The sequence below is a fragment of the Nicotiana tomentosiformis genome, chromosome 6 (genome assembly GCF_000390325.3).
Source record: "Nicotiana tomentosiformis chromosome 6, ASM39032v3, whole genome shotgun sequence".
NCBI classification, from domain to species: domain Eukaryota; kingdom Viridiplantae; phylum Streptophyta; class Magnoliopsida; order Solanales; family Solanaceae; genus Nicotiana; species Nicotiana tomentosiformis.
The window spans coordinates 62,911,880-62,936,335 of record NC_090817.1 but is presented as its reverse complement, the minus strand read 5'-3'; the positions used below and the strand labels follow the sequence as shown (position 1 = coordinate 62,936,335).

Genomic DNA, 24,456 nt, shown 5'->3' with positions numbered 1-24,456 from the left:
AGACACTATAACCAAAATTCCTATAATTTCTTATACACCCTACAGTCAGAAGTGAGAAGTTAGCAATTCTTATAAGTTTGTGATTAGGTGAGAATGTGATTTGTGATTCTTATAAGTCTTATAGGTCATTTGTGATTAGATCAGAACGTTAGCAATTTATCACTTCCTACAAATTTTCAACAAAACTTCTTGCAACCAAATAATTCCAACGAGAATTATTAGCACATTAGCAACGTGAGATTTTGCGATTCTAAAGGAGTATGGTGCAACCTTTTCCAAGAACATCATACGGATTTCTCCCTACTCCAAGTATGTTAAGGCTAATCCTTATTTCTTTTGGCATGATTCAAGTAACGAGACGTAAACGTAATGCTATTCCATAAGTAGTTCTACTCTTAGCAGTTAAGGATGTCTACGTTATTCAGTTCCATTGAGCGGATAGTCTCCTCAGCCATCTTTTCGAGACTGAATTATACTTCAATAGTTGAATAAGTATTGCATTGCAAGTAAGGGTGTCATTACTTTATTAGGCGATATTAAAAGATAACAACTGTCTACATGTAAATGTAATGTTTCTGCCAAAGAATGCTGCCAAAGATAAAAGCTTGTTCTTTATCCTTGCATTTTACTTTTTATGACTGAAGCTTTTAGAGCCAGTGAGATTGTTGGCAAAAAGTAAGTAAAAGTAACTCTGCTTCAAGTTGTGTATGGTATATGATAGAGAAGTTAATGTTTATAATATAGTGATGCATGTACATGCATCTTCATGCGTTTACCACTGTGCTACGGCCGGTCGAGCAGTTTCTACCGGTTGGGCAGTTATGTATCATTATTTATCGCCGGTTGGATAGATATGCATATTCATTTACCACTAGTTGGGCAGTTATGTATTATTATTTACCACCGGTTGGGCAGTTATGCATTTACCACCAGTTGGGCAGTTATGTATTATTATTTAGCACCAGTTGGACAGTTATGCATTTACCACCGAGCTACGGCCGTTCGGGCAGTTACCATTGATCAGTTGGGCAGTTATACATTTACCGCCGAGCTACGACCGGTTGGGCAGTTACCACTGATCAGTTGGGCAGTCATGCATCATACGATATGGATAATAGTCTCAAAGATAAGTGTATATATATATATATATATATATATATATATATATATATATATATATATATATAAGTATAATAAGTATGCATATATGGTGACACTTCATAGATTCAAGTTGATTATTATATGTCCTTAATTAATGTTGACTTACTGTTATGTTTCAGTTCCGCCTTACATACTCAGTACATTATTCGTACTGACATTCTTTTGTTGGGGACACTGCATTCATGCCTGCATGTATAGATAATCAGTTTGACGAGCCCTCATAGTAGACGAGATTGGCTTCGGCAAAGGATCAGTAAGACTCCACCTCATTCGGAGTGCAACCGAGTCTACGAGTCATCGTGTCAGAATTTTGTTTAAGATTTATGGGTAGGCTGGTACTCTGTCCTGTTTAATGTGTAATAATCTTAGAGGCTTTGTAGACAGAGGTTCATTTTGTACAGTATGTCAGAGGCCTTGACGGCCCATATATATTCATGTTTTAAGAATGATAGTTTATTGATACAGTGTTGCCCACTTATAGTGATACATTACGAGTTATGGCCATGTTGGCCCATGATAGTTGCAGAAGAAAAAAATGAGTTACAGAGTGGTTCGCTCGGGCCAGTACGACACCGGGTGCCAGCCACGCCTCCTCAGGTTTGGGGCATGACATTTTTTTTGGCAAGAGCAATAATATTTTGAACGCATGTATACAAATATCATACGGATTTTTCCCTACTTCGATCCACCGTTACATACTATGTCGCGTTTGACATGTGTTGGAGGGATTGTCAAGAGAATCTTCTCAGGTATGTTAAGGCTAATCCTTTTTTTTGGCATGATCCATGCAACGATACGTAAACGTAATGCTATTCCATAAGTAGTTCTACTCTTAGCAGTTAAGGATATCATGTTATTCATTCCTGTAAAGTTATATTCAAGTATGTTTAAGTATGTTACTAAGTCTATATTGAGGCGTACGATAAAGATGTTAATATTTATAATATAGTGAGACATGCATCTTCATGCATTTACCACCGTACTACAGCCGGTCGGGCAGTTACCACCGATTGGGCAGTTATGTATCATTATTTACCACCGGTTGGACAGTCATGCATATTCATTTACCACCGAACTACGGCCGGTCGGGCAGTCAGGCATTTACCACCGAGCTACGGCCGGTCGGGCAGTTATACATTTACCACCGGGCTACGACTGGTCGGGTAGTTACACATTTACCACCGTGCTACGGCCGGTCGGGCAGTTACCACTGATGAGTTGGGCAGCCATGCATCATACGATATGGATAATAGATTCAAAGAGAAGTATTATATATATAAGTATAAGTATGCATATACGGTGGCACTTCAGAGATTCAGGTTGATTCTTATATGTCTTTAATTAATGTTGACTTACTGTTATGTTTCAGTTCTGCCTTACATATTCAGTACATTATTCGTACTGACGTTCTTTTGTTGGGGACGCTGCATTCATACCTGTAGGTATAGATAATCAGTTTGACGGGCCCTCACAGTAGACGAGATTGGTATTCAGCGAAGGATCAGTAAGACTCCACCTCATTTGGAGTGCAGTCGAGTCTATGAGTCATTGTGTCAGAGTTTTGCTACAGACTTATGGGTAGGACGGTACTCTGTCCCATTTGATGTCAAATAACCTTAGAGGCTTTGTAGACAGAGGTTTATTTTGTACAGTATGTCAGAGGCCTTGACGGCCCATATGTATTCATGTTTTAAGAAAAATGATTCAGTGATACAGTGTTTTTACCACTTACGCTTGTACATTATGAGTTGTGGCCATATTGGCCCATGATAGTTATAAAAGGAATGAGTTTAGCCAACTCGACCTATACATGTTCTAGTTTTGGTCGAATGATCATGAGTTACAGAGTGGTTCGCTCGGGCCAGCTCGGCACCGGGTGCCAGCCACGCCTCCCCAGGTTTGGGGCGTGACAATTATCCATTGAAACTAACATTATTTTATCACTAATATAAAAATATCTACAAATATTCGTAACCGTGCTAGAAATAAACTGCCCTGTGTGACGTGAATTAATTATTCTATAAGCAATAATGCTCTTTTGCATTATCCAATCCTCATCAATCCAATGATTGGTAATAGTAAGGTATTCACAGTCATTACCACTTCTACCAATATTAGTTGTAATAGCAACACGATAATTTATATGAGTAAATAAATAGCGTAAATATTATTCATATTCATGTTTATATTTATAAATATCGCTCTTTACGGTTGTGCGAGGAAAACCTTTATAAGTAAGATTATAAACTTTTCTAATATAATGCACAAAGTGAGGGTTAGAAGGAAAACTATAGGGTAAGCACATAACAGTAACCATTTTTGCCAATTCTTCCCGATCTTTTTTTGGATCATAATATAAAATACCACCGGTAACAGTGTTATTTCCCGGTTGAAATTGATTTGACCCGGTACTAAGGTTATCCTGACTAGGTGCACTTGTCCCCTCGGCCAAAGCTTTCATACGAAAATATCTAGCTTTATCTTGAGGGTGTAGCAATATGTGTCTAGTCAAACTTCCTGTCCCCCCCGACTTCCAACATATTTAAAAACTAACTCTTTGCCATAAGTTTTACACTTAGCCCTATTTTTTTTCTCTTAGTTGAGTAAAAAATGGCCAAACAACAGATGTTTCTGCCCGTTTAGAAGGTTGTCTAGAAAAGGTAGGGGCAGTAATAGGAGGGTCAGATGAGGCATCATTTGGATTATTATTAGTTGGGTTAACTTCAGGAGCAGGACTAGTGGATGTATCGTCATCCAGTTGCGTTTCATCAAAATCTATTTCTTCATCATCATTTTCATCAATAGTTGGATTACCATAAAAAATATTCATATATTCATGGTTTAATTGTTCACCGGGTGCAATATTATGGCAAAATTGACTCTCGATAAATTGTAATAAACTATTATCGCTATCAAGAATATGAGGTGTAGGACGGGTAACAGGTTTGGGTCGGGGAGCTTGGGGAAGTGGAGGAGGAACAGATTGGCCACTAGATTCACCACTCTTGAATTTTTCCTTATTTTTACTAAATATTTTTTTAAGGAATAAGCCATCTTAATTAATCAAGCAATACAAAGTAAATAAAACAAACAAAACTATAATATTAAAACTTAAGAGTTGGAACGAGTTTACCAAATTGACAAACAACTTGTTGAAAATTAATTATCGTTGAAGACTTGAAGACTTTAATTCACCAACTTCATAATTTTGCACAAATTGTAGCAATAAAGTAAATAATTATAGAAGAAAATTAGAGAGAGATTGATGATTTTGTGAGAAAAATAAAAGAATGAGGGGGTATTTATAGTTGAAAATAGGGAAAAAGTGTAATTATAAAAGGTTTGGGGTTAAAATAAAGTTGGGGAGAGGGGGGAGGGGAGGGAGGGAGGGGGTTAAATGGCTATTTTATAAATAGACCAACGACTATTTTGGCAGAGAAAACTGCTACATTTTAAATGCCCCAACGGGCATATTTTGTTTTAAAATTTGGAGCCGTTGAGACCGTTTGGGACCGTTTAGGCCCGCTAGGACCGGTCCCGATCTGCTCCCGGTCCCAAACGGTCCGGTCTCGTGGGCCTCGCGCAAAGGATCGACCCACTTGCAGGCCCACCTTCCCCGGTCCCGGTCTTAAACGGTTAGGACTGTATAGGCCCACTACCCATATAGACTGCGGTCCTGAGGCGGTCCCGATCCTGAACTGGCCCACTTGCCAGCCTTATGTAACACCTAGCACTTCAGCAAATAAGTCTGTTCAATTTAAAGTTACATAATTGTTGTTAAAGTTCGTTCATGATCCTCTCCTTTCTGTGGTTGATTTTCTCCCCCTTTCTCTCGTCATGTGCATCTCCATCGCCGGCTAAATAATTACAATTATACTTCTATATCTTTTGAATTATATTTAATTATTGACTTTCTAGAAGTTGCAGCTTTTCAAAATTCTTGAAATTTGAATTATACGGGAACAAACTTTTTAGGCCAAATACATAAGTGGACCCTTGAACTTGCTATTTTTTCTATTTAGACACTCCTATTGAACACTTGAACTCAAGCTCAAGTGTATCTATTAAACACACATGGATGACATGGCACCGTGCGTGTGAAACATCAAACTTGAGCGCGTGAGGGCCAGAAAACAAATTTTCCTTCTTCTACATTCTCTCCCTGTCACTTCATCCATCCACGAAGAAACAAAAACAGAAAAGTTATAACTCGCCACCGCTGACTGTGAGTGAATCCTATCAACTAGACTCTTCCGAAACTCAACCAAACCCACCCCACCCTCGACCTCCTAATCATCTATATGCCATTACAGCCCCCCTCTTGTCTTCTTCATTCAAAGTGTAAGGTTGGATGTTGTCATCTCTATTTCACCCAATTTCTCATTTTTTATATTTCTGTCAGAGAATTTAGATCATATGGGTGTCGTAACTTAGGAGGAATTGCTTATGAGCGAGGTGGTTGACTTTTATTCTAGTAGGTGTATTTCCTTTATATTTGCAGCAGATATGAAATTGATTCATTATCTTAAATCATTGAGCTTGTCGTCTTTGATTGAATCAAATCACATGAACTTTCTGACAAAATTGGTAATCTAGAGCAAAAATGAGAAATGAACTCCACATCCATCTGCGAGCAAAATAATTGGGTTATAGCGTCGAGTCAATTTTGAAAGAATTGTTTTATTGTATAACAGTGGAATGGTGTTGTATGTATAACAGTGAAATGGGAATTTTGAGAAGAAAATAATATTGTAGATGAGAGAGGCGTTCTTTCTCTTTTTCTTTTCTAAAAATCACACCTGTCACCTAATGATTCGCTAGTTTTGTCATGTCAGAGTGTGTGAAACTCACACATTTAATTTTTGAAAAAGATTATGTGTAAGATGTCTTATTGCTATACAGAAACTTGAGTTTAGGTGTCCAATAGGTCATAGTTTTAGTTCAAGTATTTAAATGAATTTTTTTGACAAGTTTAAGGGGCTGTATATCTATTCAACCAACTTTTTATATCATGTGGTCATGATATCTATGGGTTGTTTGGTAGGATGTATTAGGGAAAATAATAAATGTATTAGCCTTGATATTATTAATTTCTTATTTGGTAGTATTTTTTTAATTTATATATAATTAATACTTGTATTAGTTATATATCATATTCAATGCTATTCATATACATAACAAATCATGTGATTAGTAATACCATAATTTTTAATATATGTATAAAAACAGAACTGACCTTTCAAAAATTTTAATATACCAGACCAAATAGTCAATAAAAAATAATCCTAGTTTATTATATATTTCAATATTATTTTTTATTTTTCTACTAAGAATGTTAAACCAATGGACGTATGGAAACATAGAATACATCTACACTATTCTAGAAAAGTTACTCTATCAAAACCCCAACTCTCATTGTTCGGTCACTTCATCTACATTGTCCGGACACTTTATCTCATTTACTCTGTAAGTCACTTTCATCTTCTCACTTTCATCTCCTTCACTCTTTTGTAAGTTTAGTTCATCTTCTCAACTAGCTTGGTAAATTTTTTTCTCATCTCCTTTCCGATTTTATGCTGTAATTTTTTTGTAGGTGCCATTATTGTTCATTTAAACTTCTACCAAAAATTACTTTATCAATTTTTTCTATCTACTTTGAATGTTCCGATTTCAGAAGAATTCTTGTGAACTGTATCAGTAGAAAGATAAGAAATTCCATCTTGTAATTTTGTACACATAGCCATCTCAAGTTGTTCAAGTTGTTGCGCAACTTTAGCCAGATCTTAAGATTTAACCTTATAGTCCAAAACAGCTAAAAGCTCATCCCTTCCAGCATCTGGTTGTTCTTCTTCAAAAATCTTGGATTTACTAGAAGAAGAGCCATCTTGGAATTTTTCTCTATCACGATCTCTTTCATTTTCTTGGGATTTTCTCTAATGGGGTTTAATCTTTTTCCTTCTTTTTTTTTTTCCGGATTATTAGGTGTGTGTGACAAGTGCTGGATTTTGACAAGGAATTGGTTTACTAGAAAGCTGGATGATGAATGGAGGAGTTTGAAGAAGGAAAAAGTCTGATTTTTTTGCTTGGTTTTTGCATCAACTTTCAGATTTTTGGGGACTACTTTGTTTCTTTTTGATTTGAATATTTATTTTCTTTTTGAGAGTTGTGAGACAGAGAAGAGAGTGTAAGAGGAAGTGCTCGTGAAGAGGGCCCAACCACTTTATCTCATTTACTCTTTAAGTCAGTTTCATCTTCTTTGCTCACACTCACTTTCATCTCCTTCACTCTTTTGTAAGTTTGATTCATCTTCTCAACTAGCTTGGTAAATTTTTTTTCTCATCTCCTTTTCGATTTTATGCTGAATTTTTTTTGTAGGTGCCATTATTGTTCATTTAAACTTATACCAAGAATTACTTTATCAGTTTTTTCCATCTACTTTGAATGTTCCTAATTCAGATCTGAATTTCTCCTACTTTTATTTCCCAAGAACTATTTTATCAGTTTTTTTTCATCTACTTTGGGTGTTCCAATTTCAGATAAAAACAATGCTTTGTCTGTCTAAAAACTGTAGCTTATGTTCACAAAACAAATACTCCTAGAAAGAATAGCCATTATCTGCTTAGGTTTGTTCAAATATTAACGTGCTACACCAAGATTCCTCCTTGACATATTTTACTTTCAAATATTTATATACTCCATTAATAAGCAACCACAATATTGCCAACAAAGCTAACTGTATTCAATGTTTACACAAACCAATAAATACAAAAAAAATTTAAGGCTCTGTATTGTACTACTTTTCTCTTGGTATTTTAGGGTAGAACTTTTTTATTGGGTTTATTTAATCTTTGAATATGAGTTAAGATATAAACAATATAATAATGTCTTTTACTCTTGTAATTTTGAATATTATCTATCTTTTTCAGGCTGCGGTTGCCTATTATTGACACTTTTCTTTATTTGTTTTATTTTTCTTATTATAGGGCTCACTGTCTGTTGTGATAGTTGTGTGTTCGTGCGTTTTAATAGCAAAAATCACCGTGTGGTAAGTACTGCTCTTCTGCTAGATTTATTCATTAATATTTTTCTCTTACCTTCTTCGTATTAAGGAGGTGTTGACCAGATCATCAAAATTTTTTGATTTTGGAAACAACATTCCCTCTGTCTATCTTAGTCGTTTGTCATTTATTTATTTTAATTGTTTTTGACGAGTAAAGAATTTACTCATTTTATTCATTTCAGGTCATCCCATCATACTTTAACTCTTTTTAACTAAAAGGTAATCTATTATATTCAGAATCAGTTATGAAATTTATATCATTACCTAAGTTGCTTTTGTTTGTGATATATGCCATTATGATTAAACTTACATAACTTATAAGCATATCATTACATGTATCTAAAATTTCAGTGTTTTCCTTTTCAAGCCTTAATAATAAGAAAAATATCCCGGCAATAGATAAGTTGCCTTAATGGCGAATAGAAACCATGAAAATGACCAGGCCTTTGGAAAATCACATGCTGACAAACAGGCTAGGCGACGCGAATTATATAGACTGATGCCACCTGATAAAAAAGAGGCCCTTTTGGCATGACGGCGTGCAAACAGAGCTGAACTGAAAAGACGACGGTCTACTGAATCTTCAATTAGTGTTGATGCAGCTAACGCATCATCCTCTAACGCAACCAATGTTTCTACCAACCAAAGTTCTCTTATTATAAATGACCCATTGCCTTTTTCAAGGAAAAGAACAGGTATGACTAAAAATCAAGGTTTGTTTAAACTGCATCTACTAAGAACAGTAGTGATTACCTTTTTCTGAGTTAATAATCTACTCAATACTAGAGTTTTCGTATGCAGGGAACGTTTTCACAAAATCTGGTGGTTCGAGTAGTATGCAAGCAGAAAATACTTACGTTAAATTAAAAGAAATACCAAAATGCCAATTTTGTGGAGCAAAAAAATTTGAATATGAACCGCCTGCATTCTGTTGTGGTAACGGTTCTATTCAACTAATTTCACATGAAATGCCAACAGAGTTAAGAAACCTTTATCTGGGAAATAGTGAGGAATCAAAACATTTTCGAACTTACATTAGAACATACAATAAAATGTTTGCGTTCACATCCCTTGGTGTAGCTTATGACAAAGAGCTAGCAAAAAGAAATAATGGTATCTATACATTCCGTGTTCAAGGGCAAATGTATCATTTCATAAATGACTTGATACCAGCTGATCAAAAAGGAAAAAACCTTCAGTTATACTTCTTTGATAGTGAAAATGAAGTGAGAAATCGAATGGCTTGTTCAAATAAATTGAATGAAGATATTGTAAAAAGTTTGATGAATATACTAAAAATTAATCCATACTCAATGTTTTTGAAATCCTAAATAAATATTCCACAATTATCTAATTTTTATATTGCGTTTAAGAGTGATGCTGGTTTAGATCAACGAGTATATAACCTACCAACTGTATCAGAAGTTGCAGGTATATGGGTCGAACAAGATATCAATAATTCTATTCATGCACCACATATCCGTATATATACGAAAAGTGATAGAAGTCAGCTGATTAATTATTATTATGGTTGTTATGATCCATTACAATATCCATTATTGTTCCCTCATGGTCAAAATGGATGGCATTGTGGTATTAAGAAAATTAAGCATTCTACTGGTAAATCAATAACGCGAACATACTGTGAACATGAACAATTACCGAGTGTAATGAATATGTGTTCAATTGATGGATTACTCGATATGGAAGCTGAGGTTTTGCAAAAAGGAAAACGAAAAAGAGACAATGTTTCTTGTCGTGAATATTATTGTTACAAACTTCAAATAAGAGATGATGAAAATATACTTTTACATGCTGGAAGATTATTCCAACAATATATTGTGGATGAATGGATAAAAATTGAAAGCCAAAGATTAGACTTTGCTTCTTTTAATCAGAATTTATTCAGAGTTGATGTATTAGGTGGGCTCTTAGATATTCTACGATGTGGGGAAAGAGAAGCTTCACAAGTTGGAAAACAAAAAATACTCCCACTTAGCTTTACAGGAGGCCCAAGAGATATGCGTCGAAGGTATATGGATGCTATTGCATTAGTGCAACATTTTAGAAAACCAGATATATTTTTGACTATGACGTGTAATCCTTCTTGGCCTGAAATAAAAGAAAACCTTCTAACGATAGATTAAACACAAAATAGACCCGATTTAGTTAGTCGAGTATTTAGAGCAAAACTAGAAGAGTTGAAAAAGGATATTCTCAAAACACAAATATTTGGTAAAGTCACAGCATTTATGTATACAGTGGAATTCCAAAAATGGGGACTTCCACATGCTCATTTTCTTATAATACTTGATGAAAAATACAAATTACTAACTCCTGAAGCATATGACCGATTTGTATGTGCTGAATTACCGGATAAAAAAGAAAATCCTACACTATATTCACTTGTTACAGATCACATGATGCACGGTCCATGCGGAGAATTAAATCCAACAAATTCTTGTATGAAAAAAAAAGGTCATTGTAAATTTAAGTATCCAAAAGAGTTTGCAGAACAAACAACTAAAGGAAAAAATTCGTATCCAATTTATAGAAGACGAAACACAGATAAGAAAGTGCAAATAAGAGGACACCTTCTTGATAATTCATGGGTTGTTCCTTATAATTCATATTTACTTTGTAGGTTCAACTGTCATATGAATGTAGAGATATGCTCTGATATTAAAGTTGTTAAGTACATTTATAAGTATATTTGCAAAGGACATGATAAAATTGCATTTCATATACATGCTAATGATACAAACATAGAGATAAGATGAAATAAAGGAATACCAATCTGCTAGGTGGGTGTCACCACCTGAGGCAACATGGCGTATATTTGCTTTCCCTATTAGTGAAATGTTTCCAAATGTATATCATCTTCAGCTACATCTTGATGGACAACAACTTGTTTCTTTCAAGAATACAGACAATATTAGTAGAATTGTGAACAATCCAATGGTTAAGAAAACAATGTAAACTGAGTTTTTTTTAATGAATCGAGAAAACAAAGATGCTATGGACTTAAATTTATTATATCGAGAATTTCCAGAATACTTTGTATGGTCAACAAGAGAAAAAACATGGACACCTCGTCAACGAGGAAGTGCCATTGGTCGTGTGGTGACATGTCATCCAATTGAAGGGGAAAGATACTATCTTAGATTGCTTCTAATGAATGTGAGAGGACCAAAATCATATGAAGATTTGCAAACTGTAAATGGAGTACAATGTAAAACATTTAGAGAAGCTGCAGAAAAAAGAGGATTATTACTTTGTGATAACAATTTGGTAGAATGTATGTCTGAAGCTGTAAGTTATCAAATGCCATCTAGTTTAAGACAATTATTTGCTATGTTATTAATCTATTGTAATCCAGCTAATCCAAAAGAATTGTGGGAAAAATTTGAAAACCCAATGTCTGAAGATTTCAAAAAAGACTCGAATATTGATGGAAGAGAAATCCGTTACAAAGTGTTAAACCATATTAACAATATTCTTCATTCAATGGGCCGTGATATTAATGAATTTGAACTAATTTTAGAAATGATAAAGCCATCTACAATAGCAAAAGAAGCTAAAGATGTTCATTTCGAAAGAAATATTATTGTTAGCGAACAAGATTTAATATTAGAAAACAAATTAAATATTGAACAAAGAAGAGCTTACAATATGATTCTTGACATAATATTTTCAAATAGACCAGGGGCATTCTTTATTGACGGTCCTAGTGGAACTGGTAAAAGCTTTTTATATCGTGCTTTATTAGCTACTGTGAGGCACAGAGGATTCATAGCTTTAGCAACTGCAAGTTCCGGTGTTGCAGCTTCACTTCTTCCTGGAGGTCGAACTGCTCATTCCCGCTTTAAAATTCCCATTGATGTTAATGAGAACTTCACCTGCAATATTAGTAAGCAAAGTTCATTAGCATCTTTAATACAAGATGCAAAACTAATTGTATGGGATGAAATTTCAATGGCAAAAAAGGAAACGGTAGAGGCATTCAATTTGCTTTTAAGAGATCTAATGGAAACTAATATACTATTTGGTGGAAAGGTAGTTGTCTTTAGTGGTGATTTTAGACAAACTCTTCCCGTGGTTCGTAGTGGAAAAAAGGAAGATTTTATTCGTGAAAGTTTATTGTTCTCCGAAATTTGGAATCAACTTGAAAAGTTACAACTATCAGAGAATATGCGTGCGAAAACAGATCCTGCTTTTTGTGAATATTTAATGAGAATTGGTGATGGAAAAGAAAGACAAAATGCCTATGGAAAAATTGAAATTCCTCATTCTCTCATTATTCCATTTACTTCTGAAAAAGAATCTTTGAATATGCTCTTTCGAGTTACTTATCCCGATTTATACAATTGTCATTCAAATGCTTCTTTTATTACTTCTCGTGTTATTCTAACAACCAAAAATGATTTCGTTGATGAAATAAATGACATGCTTCTTGCTCAATTTCCAACCACCGAAAAAGTTTACATTGCTACTGATGAGACAATTGATCCAAAAGATCAGAGTGAGTATGAAGATTTTTTGCACACGTTAAATCCTGCTGGTTTGCCTCCTTATACATTATCTTTGAAGAAAAATTGCCCGATTATGTTATTAAGAAATCTGAATCCCAGTGAAGGTTTATGCAATGAAACACGATTAATATGTAATAATTTTAAAACTCATGTCATCAGTGCAACAATATCTAGCGGCGATTTTAAAAATAGACATGTATTTATTCCGCGAATACCACTCATGACATCAGAAGATGAGAAATTACCCCTCCCTTTTAAAAGAACACAATTTCCAGTTCGATTATGTTTCGCCATGACAATAAACAAAGCTCAAGGTCAAATATTAGATTTTGTGGGTATCTATTTGCGCGAACCTGTCTTTTCTCATGGTCAATTGTATGTTGCTTTATCAAGAGCCAAAAGCTCTAATTGTGTGAAAGTATTAATAAGACCACCTACGGCTGACGACGATGATGATCACTCTACATATAATATAGTCTATGATGAAATTATTAAAAAAGCTTTTTCTTGACCATATGCTACAATTTCTTATGGTAAATCAAATTATAACTTGATTTTTTTCTATATTCTTTCATTTATGTTAAACTTTGTTTATTTTTATTGTTAAAGTATACTGTTATACTAATATTAATATGTTGTAATTGCAGATTAAGTCCACTATGGGTGAAAGGTTAACTATCAACATGATCACTCCCAAAACAAAAGAATGGACCTGTAAGATCCAAGTAATTGATAAAGGTCGTCCCAAAGACAACAAAGAGAAAACCAAAAAATATCAACTCATGACTTTACAGGATGAAGAGGTATTCTTTTTTAAACAATTTTGCCAAAAGTAATTGAATTAATCCATTTTTGCTCATATATTAGAGGTTGCTCATATTAAAATTTTGTATATTTTGTTGGTATAATTTCCCCCAATTTAATTAAATATGATTATAATCTAACCATATCTTATTTTCTTACAGGAAAATCAAATTCAGGCCATCATGTTCAATGCTGATATAACGCATTTTGAAGATCTATTTGAACCTTTCCACACTCCCTTGGTGTCAGTTGCACAGGTGAAGGAGTCATCTTATTTATATGGAAATCCACTTAACAAATTCACTTGAACAATCGATAAAAGAACCATTGTTGAGCCAATTGAAAAGGTCACTCCTCCTGAGGATCCATTACCTCCGCCAACGCGGCTAACTATCACTGCGTTTGACACTTTCGAGTATCAACCTAAAGAATCTGAATTTGGTATTCAAAGATTTAATTATCTATATTTGTGCATATACAAACCATTTATTGTACCTTCTCAAAAATCTTTTCATTGTTATGGCACAATGATTTTCATAATTTGTTAACTTACTTGTTGTTTCTTTTTTTGGTTTAACGTAAGATGTCCTTGCTATTGTGATTAATGGCGGTCCTTCAACATATGCTGCAAATGGAAGAAGAATTCAAGAATTTATCATTATGGATAAGCAGTAAGGATATACCTCCTATTCCTTTTCCCTATTTCTTTTGTTGTTCCTTATCTTCCTTCACTTCCTCCTCCTCCTCATCAACCACCTCTCTTTTTTCGGTTGTAACTGCTGGTTTTATCTTTTTGTGGCAAAAAAAAAAAATTCACATGATTCAACTATGATGTTGTTTTTGTCTTTTTATGCATCGTCTAGCAATGCCTATATATTGACTAATAATTTGAAATCATATATATGATATTAATTCAGAACTTTAGTTTTTTAATCATTTGTAGCATTTTAGTATGAGATCGTATTTCCATAGTGTAGTATTGTTGAGTGGTAAGAGGGTGAAGCACTCGCAACCTTGTAATATGGTTCTTGTTAAATCAAGCACACAGAGAAATATTTTTTGGCTAAGCTAAATATTTGTTATTGTTCATTTGAGGTTTACTTCACAGTCTAAGTTGTCAAACTTAGCTATTACTTTTTATTACTCCAATATATTATTTGAACATCTTCTATTCATTTTTTACAGGAAAAAAACAACAAAATTCACACTCTGGGAAGATTTCATTGATATTTATGGGAATAAACTTTTGAAACAACTGAATGAATACCCGGTTATTCTTGCTAGAAAAATTGGCAGATCATCATCAGGTATTAGTACATACATGATTTTACCCTTTTCCTTTTCAAATATCAAACAGTGAAATCAAATCTTAATATTTGAATGCATGTAGGGTCGTCGAACAAATTCAGTGGACTGTCGAACAAATTTAGTACAACAATCCAATTCAATCCTCCTTACCCACAAGCTGTTGAGTTGAAGTCATGGTATTATGCATGTATTTCTTTGTGAATTATGCATAAGTAGAAACATATTATTGATATAATAATGCATTAATATATACAAGAACAATTTTTTAAGATTTTAACTTTCTTGTAGGGCCAAAACAATTGAACCAATGCTTAATGCATACAAGGTAAAGAGTACATCTTCCACAGGCTATGTTATGGTGGTGCCCTTTGAGGATGAAATCATAGCTATTTCCAATATCCAAGCGCAACCTCAAGTAAGAACAACATAAATTGTATTATTCTACCGAAATTTAATTATTTTTAGTAGTCACAAAAAAGAAATATGTGGCATTCTTGAATTATATAGGGACAAGTATTTTATGTTGAGGCTGAACTTTCTCTGCCAAATGAGAATCAACGCTTTTGTGTGTTATCTTGTTCTGACTGTAAGCAATTGTTCACGAGATCTTTCTCTTGGAGGACAATTTATTGTACAAATTGTCAACGATCCACTCATCTAATTCCAAGGTATAAATGCTACTAGATTCTTCTATATGACTATTTAGAGTTCATAGTTGTTTAGTTTTTATTCATCTAACCAAATATTTGTTCTACATTATAACAGATGTCAATTTGAAGTCACTGTTAGAGATAATAGTAGTTTTGCAACAGCCATTATTTCTGACAAACATGCCGAGAAAATGTTAAGCCTCAGCTCAGAAGAAATTTATGACATCTACCATGTCAAGGTACATATTTCATATTACTGTTAGCTTCAAAAACATACAAACAAATATCAATGGCAAAATGACCCCCCTTTGATACGTAACTAACCAATTTCATCCTCCCAGAGACAAATTTTACCTCTTGCAGATGTGCAGAAACAGTTGAGTGGAAAGATATTCAAAATTCAAATGAAAAAATTATTTACAAAATATCATGATACAGTGCAAAAGTTGTCTATTTTATCTTACATGAACAAAGACAATGAGATCCACCAAGAGTTCCCGCCAACCATGATGGATGTTGCCGAGGGGAGAAAACGCAAAATTGAACATCTTAGCTTGGAGGGAAGAGAATCTCAAGAGACAACTAACAAAGACGATGCTTTCCACTACAAGCGGGGCTTGGAAATAAAGACTCCTCTTTTGAAAAAGTAATTGTAAGGTATTTGAACTTTCTAATAAAGTTGTTCTTTTATCTGCTCATATTAATCAATTTGTGTGTTTCTCTTTTTATTGTTTCTAATTACATTGAAGGTTAGAGCTTAAATCTTGGTATTATAAGTTTATCTTGATTTTATCGGCTATTTGCTCTATACATGCCATGGGGATCAATTGCCAGTGTTGATCAGTTTGTGTGTCATTGCTTGATCTTGATGAATCAAATGTGCAATAGATATTGGACTGTTAAGATGGTCGTTGTAGTTGTTCAAATTGGTGTCTGTCTCCACCTCAAGGTCCAAATAATAGGGAATAAGAAAGAAAGTTTAAAAAGAAAAGTGAGCAACTGTATTTTGATGGATGGATTATAGGAACAATATTTTCTTGCCTCAATAAAAGAGGCATTCTTTTTTTGCTTTTCCTCCGTAAAAATAGCAGTTCTTCTGTTCTATCTTTGTATGTCATTCATCTTTGATTTTTAACTTCCAATGGCCGTCAACTTAAGATGTTTTCATGGAGTATAGAATGATATAGTTTGAGTTTAGTGTGAGGATAAAATATGAGTCAATTGGTTTTAATGATCTGGAGAACTACTTTGCTGGCAAGTATAACATGCGGTTTCTATAAAGTTATTTCTTGAAACAGAAAGATTAGGTTGTATATCTATTTTCGCTTTTCCCGTTTTTCTTTATCTAGGTAAAAAGTTGCCTCAATAAAATTTTTGCGTACAACTAGAAACTCTATCAATATGGGAATTTCTTCAGACACCATTCGAAGAATTCTATGACATACTGTGATGTGAATGAAAAAAAAAGATTATGTGGGAGGAATTCTCTAACATTATGTGATGTGAATAAAAAAAATAAAATCAAAAGATAGAAATATAGAGAATGGAAAATTTGCACTAGAGGGTGCATAATCATAGAGGTTTGAGAGAAAAGACAACATATCGAGGTGCCGCCAATTAAAGATAGGTTTGGGTGATGAAACTGAATAAATAATAGTACGAGGAAACTAAACCGATATATTTCCCAATTTCAAAGCTTTTATCTTTTATTTGATTGTTAAGATATCATTATTAATGGGGAGTAAATTTCTTGGCTTATTTCTTGAGAATGCATCATCTCTCAACACGTGTAATTACTACGTACACTTGTTCTTGCACTTCTTAGCATTGTTTAATTTTCCCTTGGAACGTTCTATCAATACAACATATTTACTTAATTTCACCTGCTCTCTTAGTTGAAGCCACATTTTCCTACTGTTTTGGGATGCATTTGAAGGCATTTTGCTGCTATTTTTGGATGCGGTTAAAGCCACAGCGATGTTGCTGCTTTCTACTTGTGGTTAAAGCAAATCTTTTGCTGGTGTAATATTAGGTTAGTTTACCTATTTACTATCTGTCTATGATACTATCCCATCTCCCATATTACTTAACTCATTCTCCATGGTTTATTAACATGTCAATGCAGAATGATTTAAGAAACAATCACCATGTCTTCCTCATTATTATATCACCTCTTCATATTTTGCTTAGTACTAAGTTCTTTTTCATTGCATGTATGTATTTTGCTTTAATGGATAGTTAACTAATCTGAATATGAAAGACGAAAAGAAAAGAATGTTTCTGATGTTAATGTTCTAAGTAGCTTTCTAACTGTTTGTGTGTATCATTATCCTTTTATTAAAGGAGTTTGTTCTTTCCCTGCTTTGGTTTTAGATGTCATAGAAAAGGACATAAGTATCTCCCTAGCTCATTTCTGTCCTAAGTCTATATTGACTTCTTTGTTCATTGTGATGCAGACACTAGCGTCTTTTGCACGAGTTACGAGGATAACATACTCGATTATTTGGTCAAATGCTTTAGTGGTCATGCTTGTATTTGTTTTTTCATTAATGACAATGTTGTAGATTGTACACTCGCTTCCCATTTCTCTTGCATAATTTTATCCAACAAAAGCTAAATTTGAGGAGATCTAGGAAAATCGTTTGCATGTTTTTAGTCTCGTGCAATTATTATTATGCATAGAATTGACTTTGCTTCGTTCAGTTCAATTTTCTTGGTAAAAATTCTATCAGGTATCAATGCAATTGATTGATCAATAATGGTGTAACAGAAGGCCTACTTATATTAATCTTGTAGAGGCATCATTCCACACTGAAAAAGTGCTTTAGAAAAAATGGATTGCATTGATATTACCCTAAAACTTAATTCATTATGTTATATAAGTACTGAAACTTAGTCTTTTTCTGTGATTTTGCAGATGTCAGTACTTTTGTTGCACTACAATGAAGAACAATTACTGTATGGAGAAAGAATCACCTTTTGTGTATAGATACTCATGGATGTAAAAATTATGCTCCTTTTGAAGTAAAATGCATCTCTTTTGGTCGATATGTAATACCTATATGTATATATTTAGTATTCTCATGGATGTGAATATTGTGTCACTTTCTAATTTCTGTCTCAATTTCTTCAATGCAATTTCATATCAAAACAAATTAATCACAAGTAGTAATTCCATATTCTACCGTATTGGGCCCGTGCTATGCACGGGCAAAAGCCATCTAGTATTAATAATAAGTCCTATTCAGTATTATTCTTATACATTTTACCAAACGACCTCTTAAAGTTTTGAACATTATACAAAGGTTTGTTCCGTTGCACTATGACCTTGTAAAATTTCTTTGGGTTCATATATTTCTAGTAAGGTACTTTCTTCCATTTGATACTTGTCGTAAAAGGTTACTAATATTCTTTGTTTTGTCATAGCCCTTCAAAGCTGTCCTCTCAGTTAAGTGTGGAGTGCATTTCTTTCACTTATTGTTTTTTGTGGAACAAAGTGCTGAAAACTTATTGAGCTTAGGCATTGGATGTCAAAATCATACATTCATGAGATTCAGTTGGCAGTATTGTTAATCAAATGATGTCTTTAATTTTCGTGGAGAGAAACAGGGGCGGCTCAAATCAGAGAAATTGAATAGCATGGAGGAGTTGTTAATTCTCACAAGCCATGTGGCCAAAGCCGAAAATAGACAAGAAATATGAGATATCCGCGGACATCAATGATGATTAAGCTGCGAGCGTCCGCAACTGGTTTCTTAAAAAGACTTGGATAGTCCAGCAGTTCCTTTTCAACTCAAGCACTGAAAATTGAACCGGAGAATCATCTCGGAGAACATTTGGGTCAAAGATTCCATATATTGCTCTTTGCTGGGAATAAACGTCCCACAAAAATAATATTTACGATAATAAATACGGAATAACAATATAGCATCGAGATACGGTGATCAACAAGAATAAAAGAGTGACAAGGACACCAAGACTTATACGTAAAAAATCCTTCTGAATAAGGAAAAAAATCACGAACCCAAGAGGAGCAAGTTATATCACTATAGGAGGAAATTTTACACTTTGTAGGTTCGAGTAAAATATTCCAAAGAACCACTACAACACTTAAAATAAACAACTCTCTTTTGATATTCCCATCTCACGGTAATATCACCCACATTCTCTATTTTCTTCGTAGACTTTTTTCTTATATCCTATATGTGATTCCTTAGTTTTTCCTCTCTCTCTTTGTTGGTGTATATAGAATGAAGAATTACTTCTCTATCTATAGTGAAGCTAAACGTAGCCTCCAAGCATAAAAAGAGAAAAAGGAAAATGATCCAAAATTTGTACTCCACAAAATATTTTGTTGGTCCTCAGTCATCTAAGAAAATTGGCACATGCCAATAACAATGGAATGAGATGGACCCACAACATCCCCTCCAGTCCCATTCACCTGAAGGAGGTAACACCAGGCTTCTAATTTGAGTGCATGTCGATAAATTTTTTGCATAGCTCAAACATATCTCTTGGAAACACCTTGATCAGCATATTTAAAGGATTCTTACTTGTAGGGATCTCCCTGACATGCATAGATCTGTCCACTATCTTCTCCCGAATCCAGTGATATCGCATGTAGATATGTTTTGCTCTTGCATGATACATGGTATTTTTACTCAAGTCTATTATACTTTGATTGTCACAATAGACTATATGCCTTCTAGTGCAATCCAAATTCTTGAAAAAATCGTTTCAGCCATACCATCTCCTTGCCAACTTCAGTAGTGACAATATACTCTATTTCAGTTGTAGAGAGTGCTATAAAACTTTTGCAACTTCGACTGCTATGATATAGCTCCACCTGCAAATGTGAACATGTATCAATTAGTAGATTTGCAATTATCAAGATCACCTGCGATATCAACATCTGTGTAACCTTTCAAAATTGGATCAGATCCTCCAAAACACAAACAGTCTCCAGAGGTACCTTTCAGGTATCTGAGTATCTACTTGACTGCTTTCCAGTATTCGTTTTCATGATTTTCAAGGAACCTGCAAAGAACACCAACTGCATGAGCAATATTAGGTCTGGTGCATACCATTGCATACATAAATTTCCGACTACTGAAGAATACAGAATTTTGGCCATGCTCTCTTTATCATTCTTTGTTGTAGGACACATCTTGTTGCTCTACTTCATATGACCAACAAGAGGTGTGCTGACTGGCTTAACGCTTTTCATGTTGAAGCGTTCTAGTACACATTCAATGTACTTCTCCTGAGATAGCTATAATATTTTACTTGTTCTATGACAAACAATTTTCATTCCCAAAATTTGTTGTGCTAGGCCAAGTCCTTCATATCAAATGACTTGGACAAATCTTCCTTCAACTTTGCAATCATCTCCTTGTCTTGTCCTACAATCAACATGTCATCCACAAATAATAACAATATAATAAAGTTATTGTCAGAAAATCTTTTGAAGTATACACATGGATCAGAATAGGTCTTTGTGTAGGTTTGACTTTTCATGAATGAGTCAAACTTCATGTACCACTATTTTAGTACCTACTTCAACCCATAAAGTTTCTTATTCAATTGTACACCATGTGTGTCTTTTTAGCTACTTTAAATCCTTCTGTGTAAAACCGCAGAGGTTTTCTAATACGATTGAGCCTAATTCAAGCTTAAGGAATAATTAGTGAGACTTCGAAGTACGTAGGGGCCCATGCGAGGATAGCATGGTCAATACTTGAGCATAAGGTCATAAGGGTTGAAGGTCCCTAGGTTGAGTGGATAAATACATGACTTGGAGGGTTTAGCAAATAAAGGAGGAACATAATTCTTGTAGCCAGGCGTAGCTAGGATGCGTAGCTAAAACCATGAAGAAGAGAAGAGGAGAAGGAGAAGCTTTAGTTGTGCGTACTAGGGTGTGTAGCTACACAACGAGGCATAGCTAAGGTAAGTAGCTACGCTCGCATGCATACCTGAAACCAGAGGGGAAAAAGAGGAACTTCAGATGCGTAGCTAGAGTGCGTAGCTACACACTTGATTTTTTATAAATAGAAGGAGGCGGGGAGAGAGAAATTGAGCAATATTTTTGAAGCTTTGATATTTTAGAGAGAGAAAGGGGAAACTCCTACATCTAATAATCTTCAAGGTATGATTTCTTGGTACATCTATGATATTATAACATCATTATATGCTATAACTAACACATATATGAATCCATTCCGTGGAAATTCACTTGAATCTTGAAGAATCATCAAGAACACCAAAGACGATATTTTCTAGGGTTTGCTTCAAAAAGGTTAATTCTTCTAATTCAATCTCATTTATGAGATATAAATGAGTATATATATGGTATTCATGATATTGAGAAGTAGTTAAATGTGAGTAATTATGAAATCCTAATTGGATATTGATGGTTGGTGGTTGGGGAAAACATGAATAGTAGCTTGGGATAATAAATGAAATTGTTTAATTATTTATAATCCTAATAGACTATTAAGTACTATAAATGAGATTGTTAAGAATGGAGGAACACATTTGGTAGGAAAGATGAATCCAAAATATATATAGTCAAGAGTAAAGGTCTAAATGAGTCTTGTTGGGTATTGTTGAGCAACTCTTGACTCATGTTGGATATAATTGTGTAGATTGTGATTGGACTCTCATTCTTTCTTCTCATTCTATATTGTGAGTTAAAGCTAGAAACAAGATGTGAATTCCAATCTCCATTGAATTTCCGACGAGATCAACGAAGAAGAGTGATGGGAATGAGGTTTGAGATTCAAGTAATGACACTAGCTACTAGAGGAGTAGCCAAGAAGGTGTTGATGACCCTCCATTAAAATATAAAGGCAAAGGTCGGAAATGAATTGAAATAGGTACAACTCGAAGGAGGAATTAGTGAATTGGAATAATTAGCTAAGGGCTAATGATATGTCTTAATGAAGATGAGATTACTATTATTATATGTTATCGTAACATCGAGAATCACTGAAAGTTGTGGTATAGAAACAAATAGGGGCATCTTAAGAAGATATGGCCCAAGGATATGTTTACAATCACTTGAGGGCAAAGGAAAATCAGTTATTGTGATAGTCACAAATTGTTAAGGACGAGTAGAGTATAAACCTAGTTGGTAAGGGAATAGAAGTGATGGTAGGTTAGGAACCCTTGTTTTAGCTATATTTTATACTCTAATTACTATTTTTTAATTGTATTTGAACCTCATTGCTAGTACTTTATACTTATTACATGTGTTACGCTGTGTATGATGTGATTTCGAGTTGAGAAGTAATTTTGAAGATAAAATATATGATTTGGAGCTTTGAAGTCTGAGTAGAAGCCCAAGGAATTAAGTCGGAATCGTGTTCAGGGTTCGAGGACCAAGTCTGGATGTTAAAAATTGAGAAAAATTCCTACTCTGAGAAAACTACACTACCGCACCGCGTCGTTGGGTGTGCCATGCTAGTGCAAAATTCTTACAAAGTAAAAAGAATTAGCTCTCTGGAAAACCCCACATGCGCGGCGCATGTTGTGCCGCATGGGGCGGCGCGCTAGTACAAAATAGTGCCCTACTTTTCCCACTTCGGCTCAGAATGGTAGTTTCATCCGATCCCAATTCTACATGGTATAAATACACTAAAAATATGATTTTTAGAGGACTTTTGACCTACGGAAGATTGGAAGAGCATTGGAGACTCTAAGGCACAAGGATTTATCATTCTCTACTCAACTCAACACTCGAGTCTGGATTGAATTTATATTTTCTTGTTCAACTTTATTTGTGATGACTTTCTCCATGATTATGAAGTAGTTTACTTTAGGGTTTGACGAATATGATGCTTTGATTGATATTTGTGAATTTTAACTCTAATTATTTGCATGAATTCGTTTATGGAGCTTTGAATTGATTGAAATTTTGTTCACCAAATTATTTAATCAAAAGATAAATATTTTGGGTGATTATATTTACATTATTTTATTTGGTTTAGTTTAGTAATTCTTCTAAGTAATCGAAAGAGTTTTTTGAATGGTTGACTAAACTAAGTTAGGAGAATATTCGAGAGATGTTTTCCTAAAGACCAGTCCATTAACGTGTTCTTGTATACCTTCATAGTGCTTTATATTAGTTTACCTCATAGAGTGTGAGGCCCTGTAAAAGTTTGTCAAGAATTTGAGGTTTACGGTGCTAAGGTAGGCTAATGTGTTTTGAAAGATTGTAGATAAGTGGTACATACTTTTGGACTTGCAATGCATCCAGGAGTTGGTGGAAAACCTTTGTAGAAAAATGGTAATTCTGTGGTCCATTATACGACCGCATATCAGTTTCGCTGATCGCAGAGCCATCGCGGGTTGGATCAGGAGCAACTTAATTTTGAGGGCCATTTTGCGGTCCAATATGCGACCGCAGATGCATTTCGTGGATGACGTATCCGTCGCAAAAACCAACATGGGAACTTTAGGAAGGAGATTTTGCAGTCCAGTATGCGACCGCAGAATCATTATGCGGATTGCGGATCCGCTGTAGATCTGACCAGACCCAACCCAGATTTTTGAAAACCATTTCGTGGTCTAGTTCACGAACCACACAACCCTTTTGTGATGCATTGACAAGCTCAAAACACACATTTAAATTATGCTCGTTAGTCAAATATAGTATAGTATAATATCGTATTCACAAGGATTGTATTCAAATAATATTCTTGCAGTTTCTAGCTTGATTGCTATCCAAGATGATCAACAATTGAGATGTATATGCTTTCTAACTAAAATTAACTAAGAGTCTAAAATTATTTACTAATGATAATCGACATAAGGAACAAGCAAGAGAGTTATCAGTGGGAGAAATTATGGGTTAATAGGATAGGTGTAAGATAATGGTCTAGGATCTAACTCTAGATAATTCACTTCTAATGTTCAAGTGAGTCTTTCGAATTCACTCAAT

The 24,456-nt window shown here is 34.4% G+C and overlaps 2 protein-coding genes across 21 annotated transcripts; both read left to right on the top strand.

The window, feature by feature from the left end:
• Positions 1-6,507: 6,507 nt before the first annotated feature.
• Positions 6,508-18,627, top strand: LOC104094848 (replication protein A 70 kDa DNA-binding subunit B-like). 20 transcript variants are annotated; one of them, XM_018770311.3, is made up of 14 exons: positions 6,508-6,627; positions 7,144-7,229; positions 8,145-8,206; positions 8,404-8,440; positions 13,401-13,556; positions 13,719-14,228; positions 14,743-14,864; positions 14,948-15,041; positions 15,154-15,280; positions 15,373-15,533; positions 15,631-15,754; positions 15,857-16,172; positions 17,411-17,547; positions 18,433-18,627. In XM_018770311.3, the coding sequence occupies exons 6-12, from the start codon at positions 14,218-14,220 to the stop codon at positions 16,163-16,165; spliced, it is 948 nt and encodes a 315-aa protein (XP_018625827.1). In that variant the 5' UTR covers positions 6,508-6,627; positions 7,144-7,229; positions 8,145-8,206; positions 8,404-8,440; positions 13,401-13,556; positions 13,719-14,217; the 3' UTR covers positions 16,166-16,172; positions 17,411-17,547; positions 18,433-18,627. The 20 variants fall into 20 exon arrangements, with proteins under 20 accessions (XP_018625827.1, XP_009599142.1, XP_070033511.1 ...); XM_009600847.4 differs by having other exon boundaries at positions 7,144-7,452; XM_070177410.1 differs by lacking the exon at positions 6,508-6,627 and adding an exon at positions 6,632-6,702.
• Positions 11,216-13,865, top strand: LOC138891448 (uncharacterized). Its single transcript, XM_070178768.1, has 3 exons — positions 11,216-13,171; positions 13,401-13,556; positions 13,719-13,865. Exons 1-3 carry the CDS (start codon positions 11,216-11,218, stop codon positions 13,863-13,865), a joined length of 2,259 nt encoding a protein of 752 aa, XP_070034869.1.
• Positions 18,628-24,456: the final 5,829 nt, after the last annotated feature.

Excerpts from the sequence above, each read along its gene's own strand:
- LOC138891448 (XM_070178768.1), top strand. The coding sequence starts at position 11,216 with ATGAATCGAGAAAACAAAGATGCTATGGACTTAAATTTATTATATCGA. Across the intron at positions 13,172-13,400 it reads AAAGCTCTAATTGTGTGAAA|ATTAAGTCCACTATGGGTGA; the intron begins GTATTAATAAGA and ends TTGTAATTGCAG. Across the intron at positions 13,557-13,718 it reads TGACTTTACAGGATGAAGAG|GAAAATCAAATTCAGGCCAT; the intron begins GTATTCTTTTTT and ends ATTTTCTTACAG.
- LOC104094848 (XM_018770311.3), top strand. Across the intron at positions 15,281-15,372 it reads ATATCCAAGCGCAACCTCAA|GGACAAGTATTTTATGTTGA; the intron begins GTAAGAACAACA and ends TGAATTATATAG. Across the intron at positions 15,755-15,856 it reads ATGACATCTACCATGTCAAG|AGACAAATTTTACCTCTTGC; the intron begins GTACATATTTCA and ends TCATCCTCCCAG.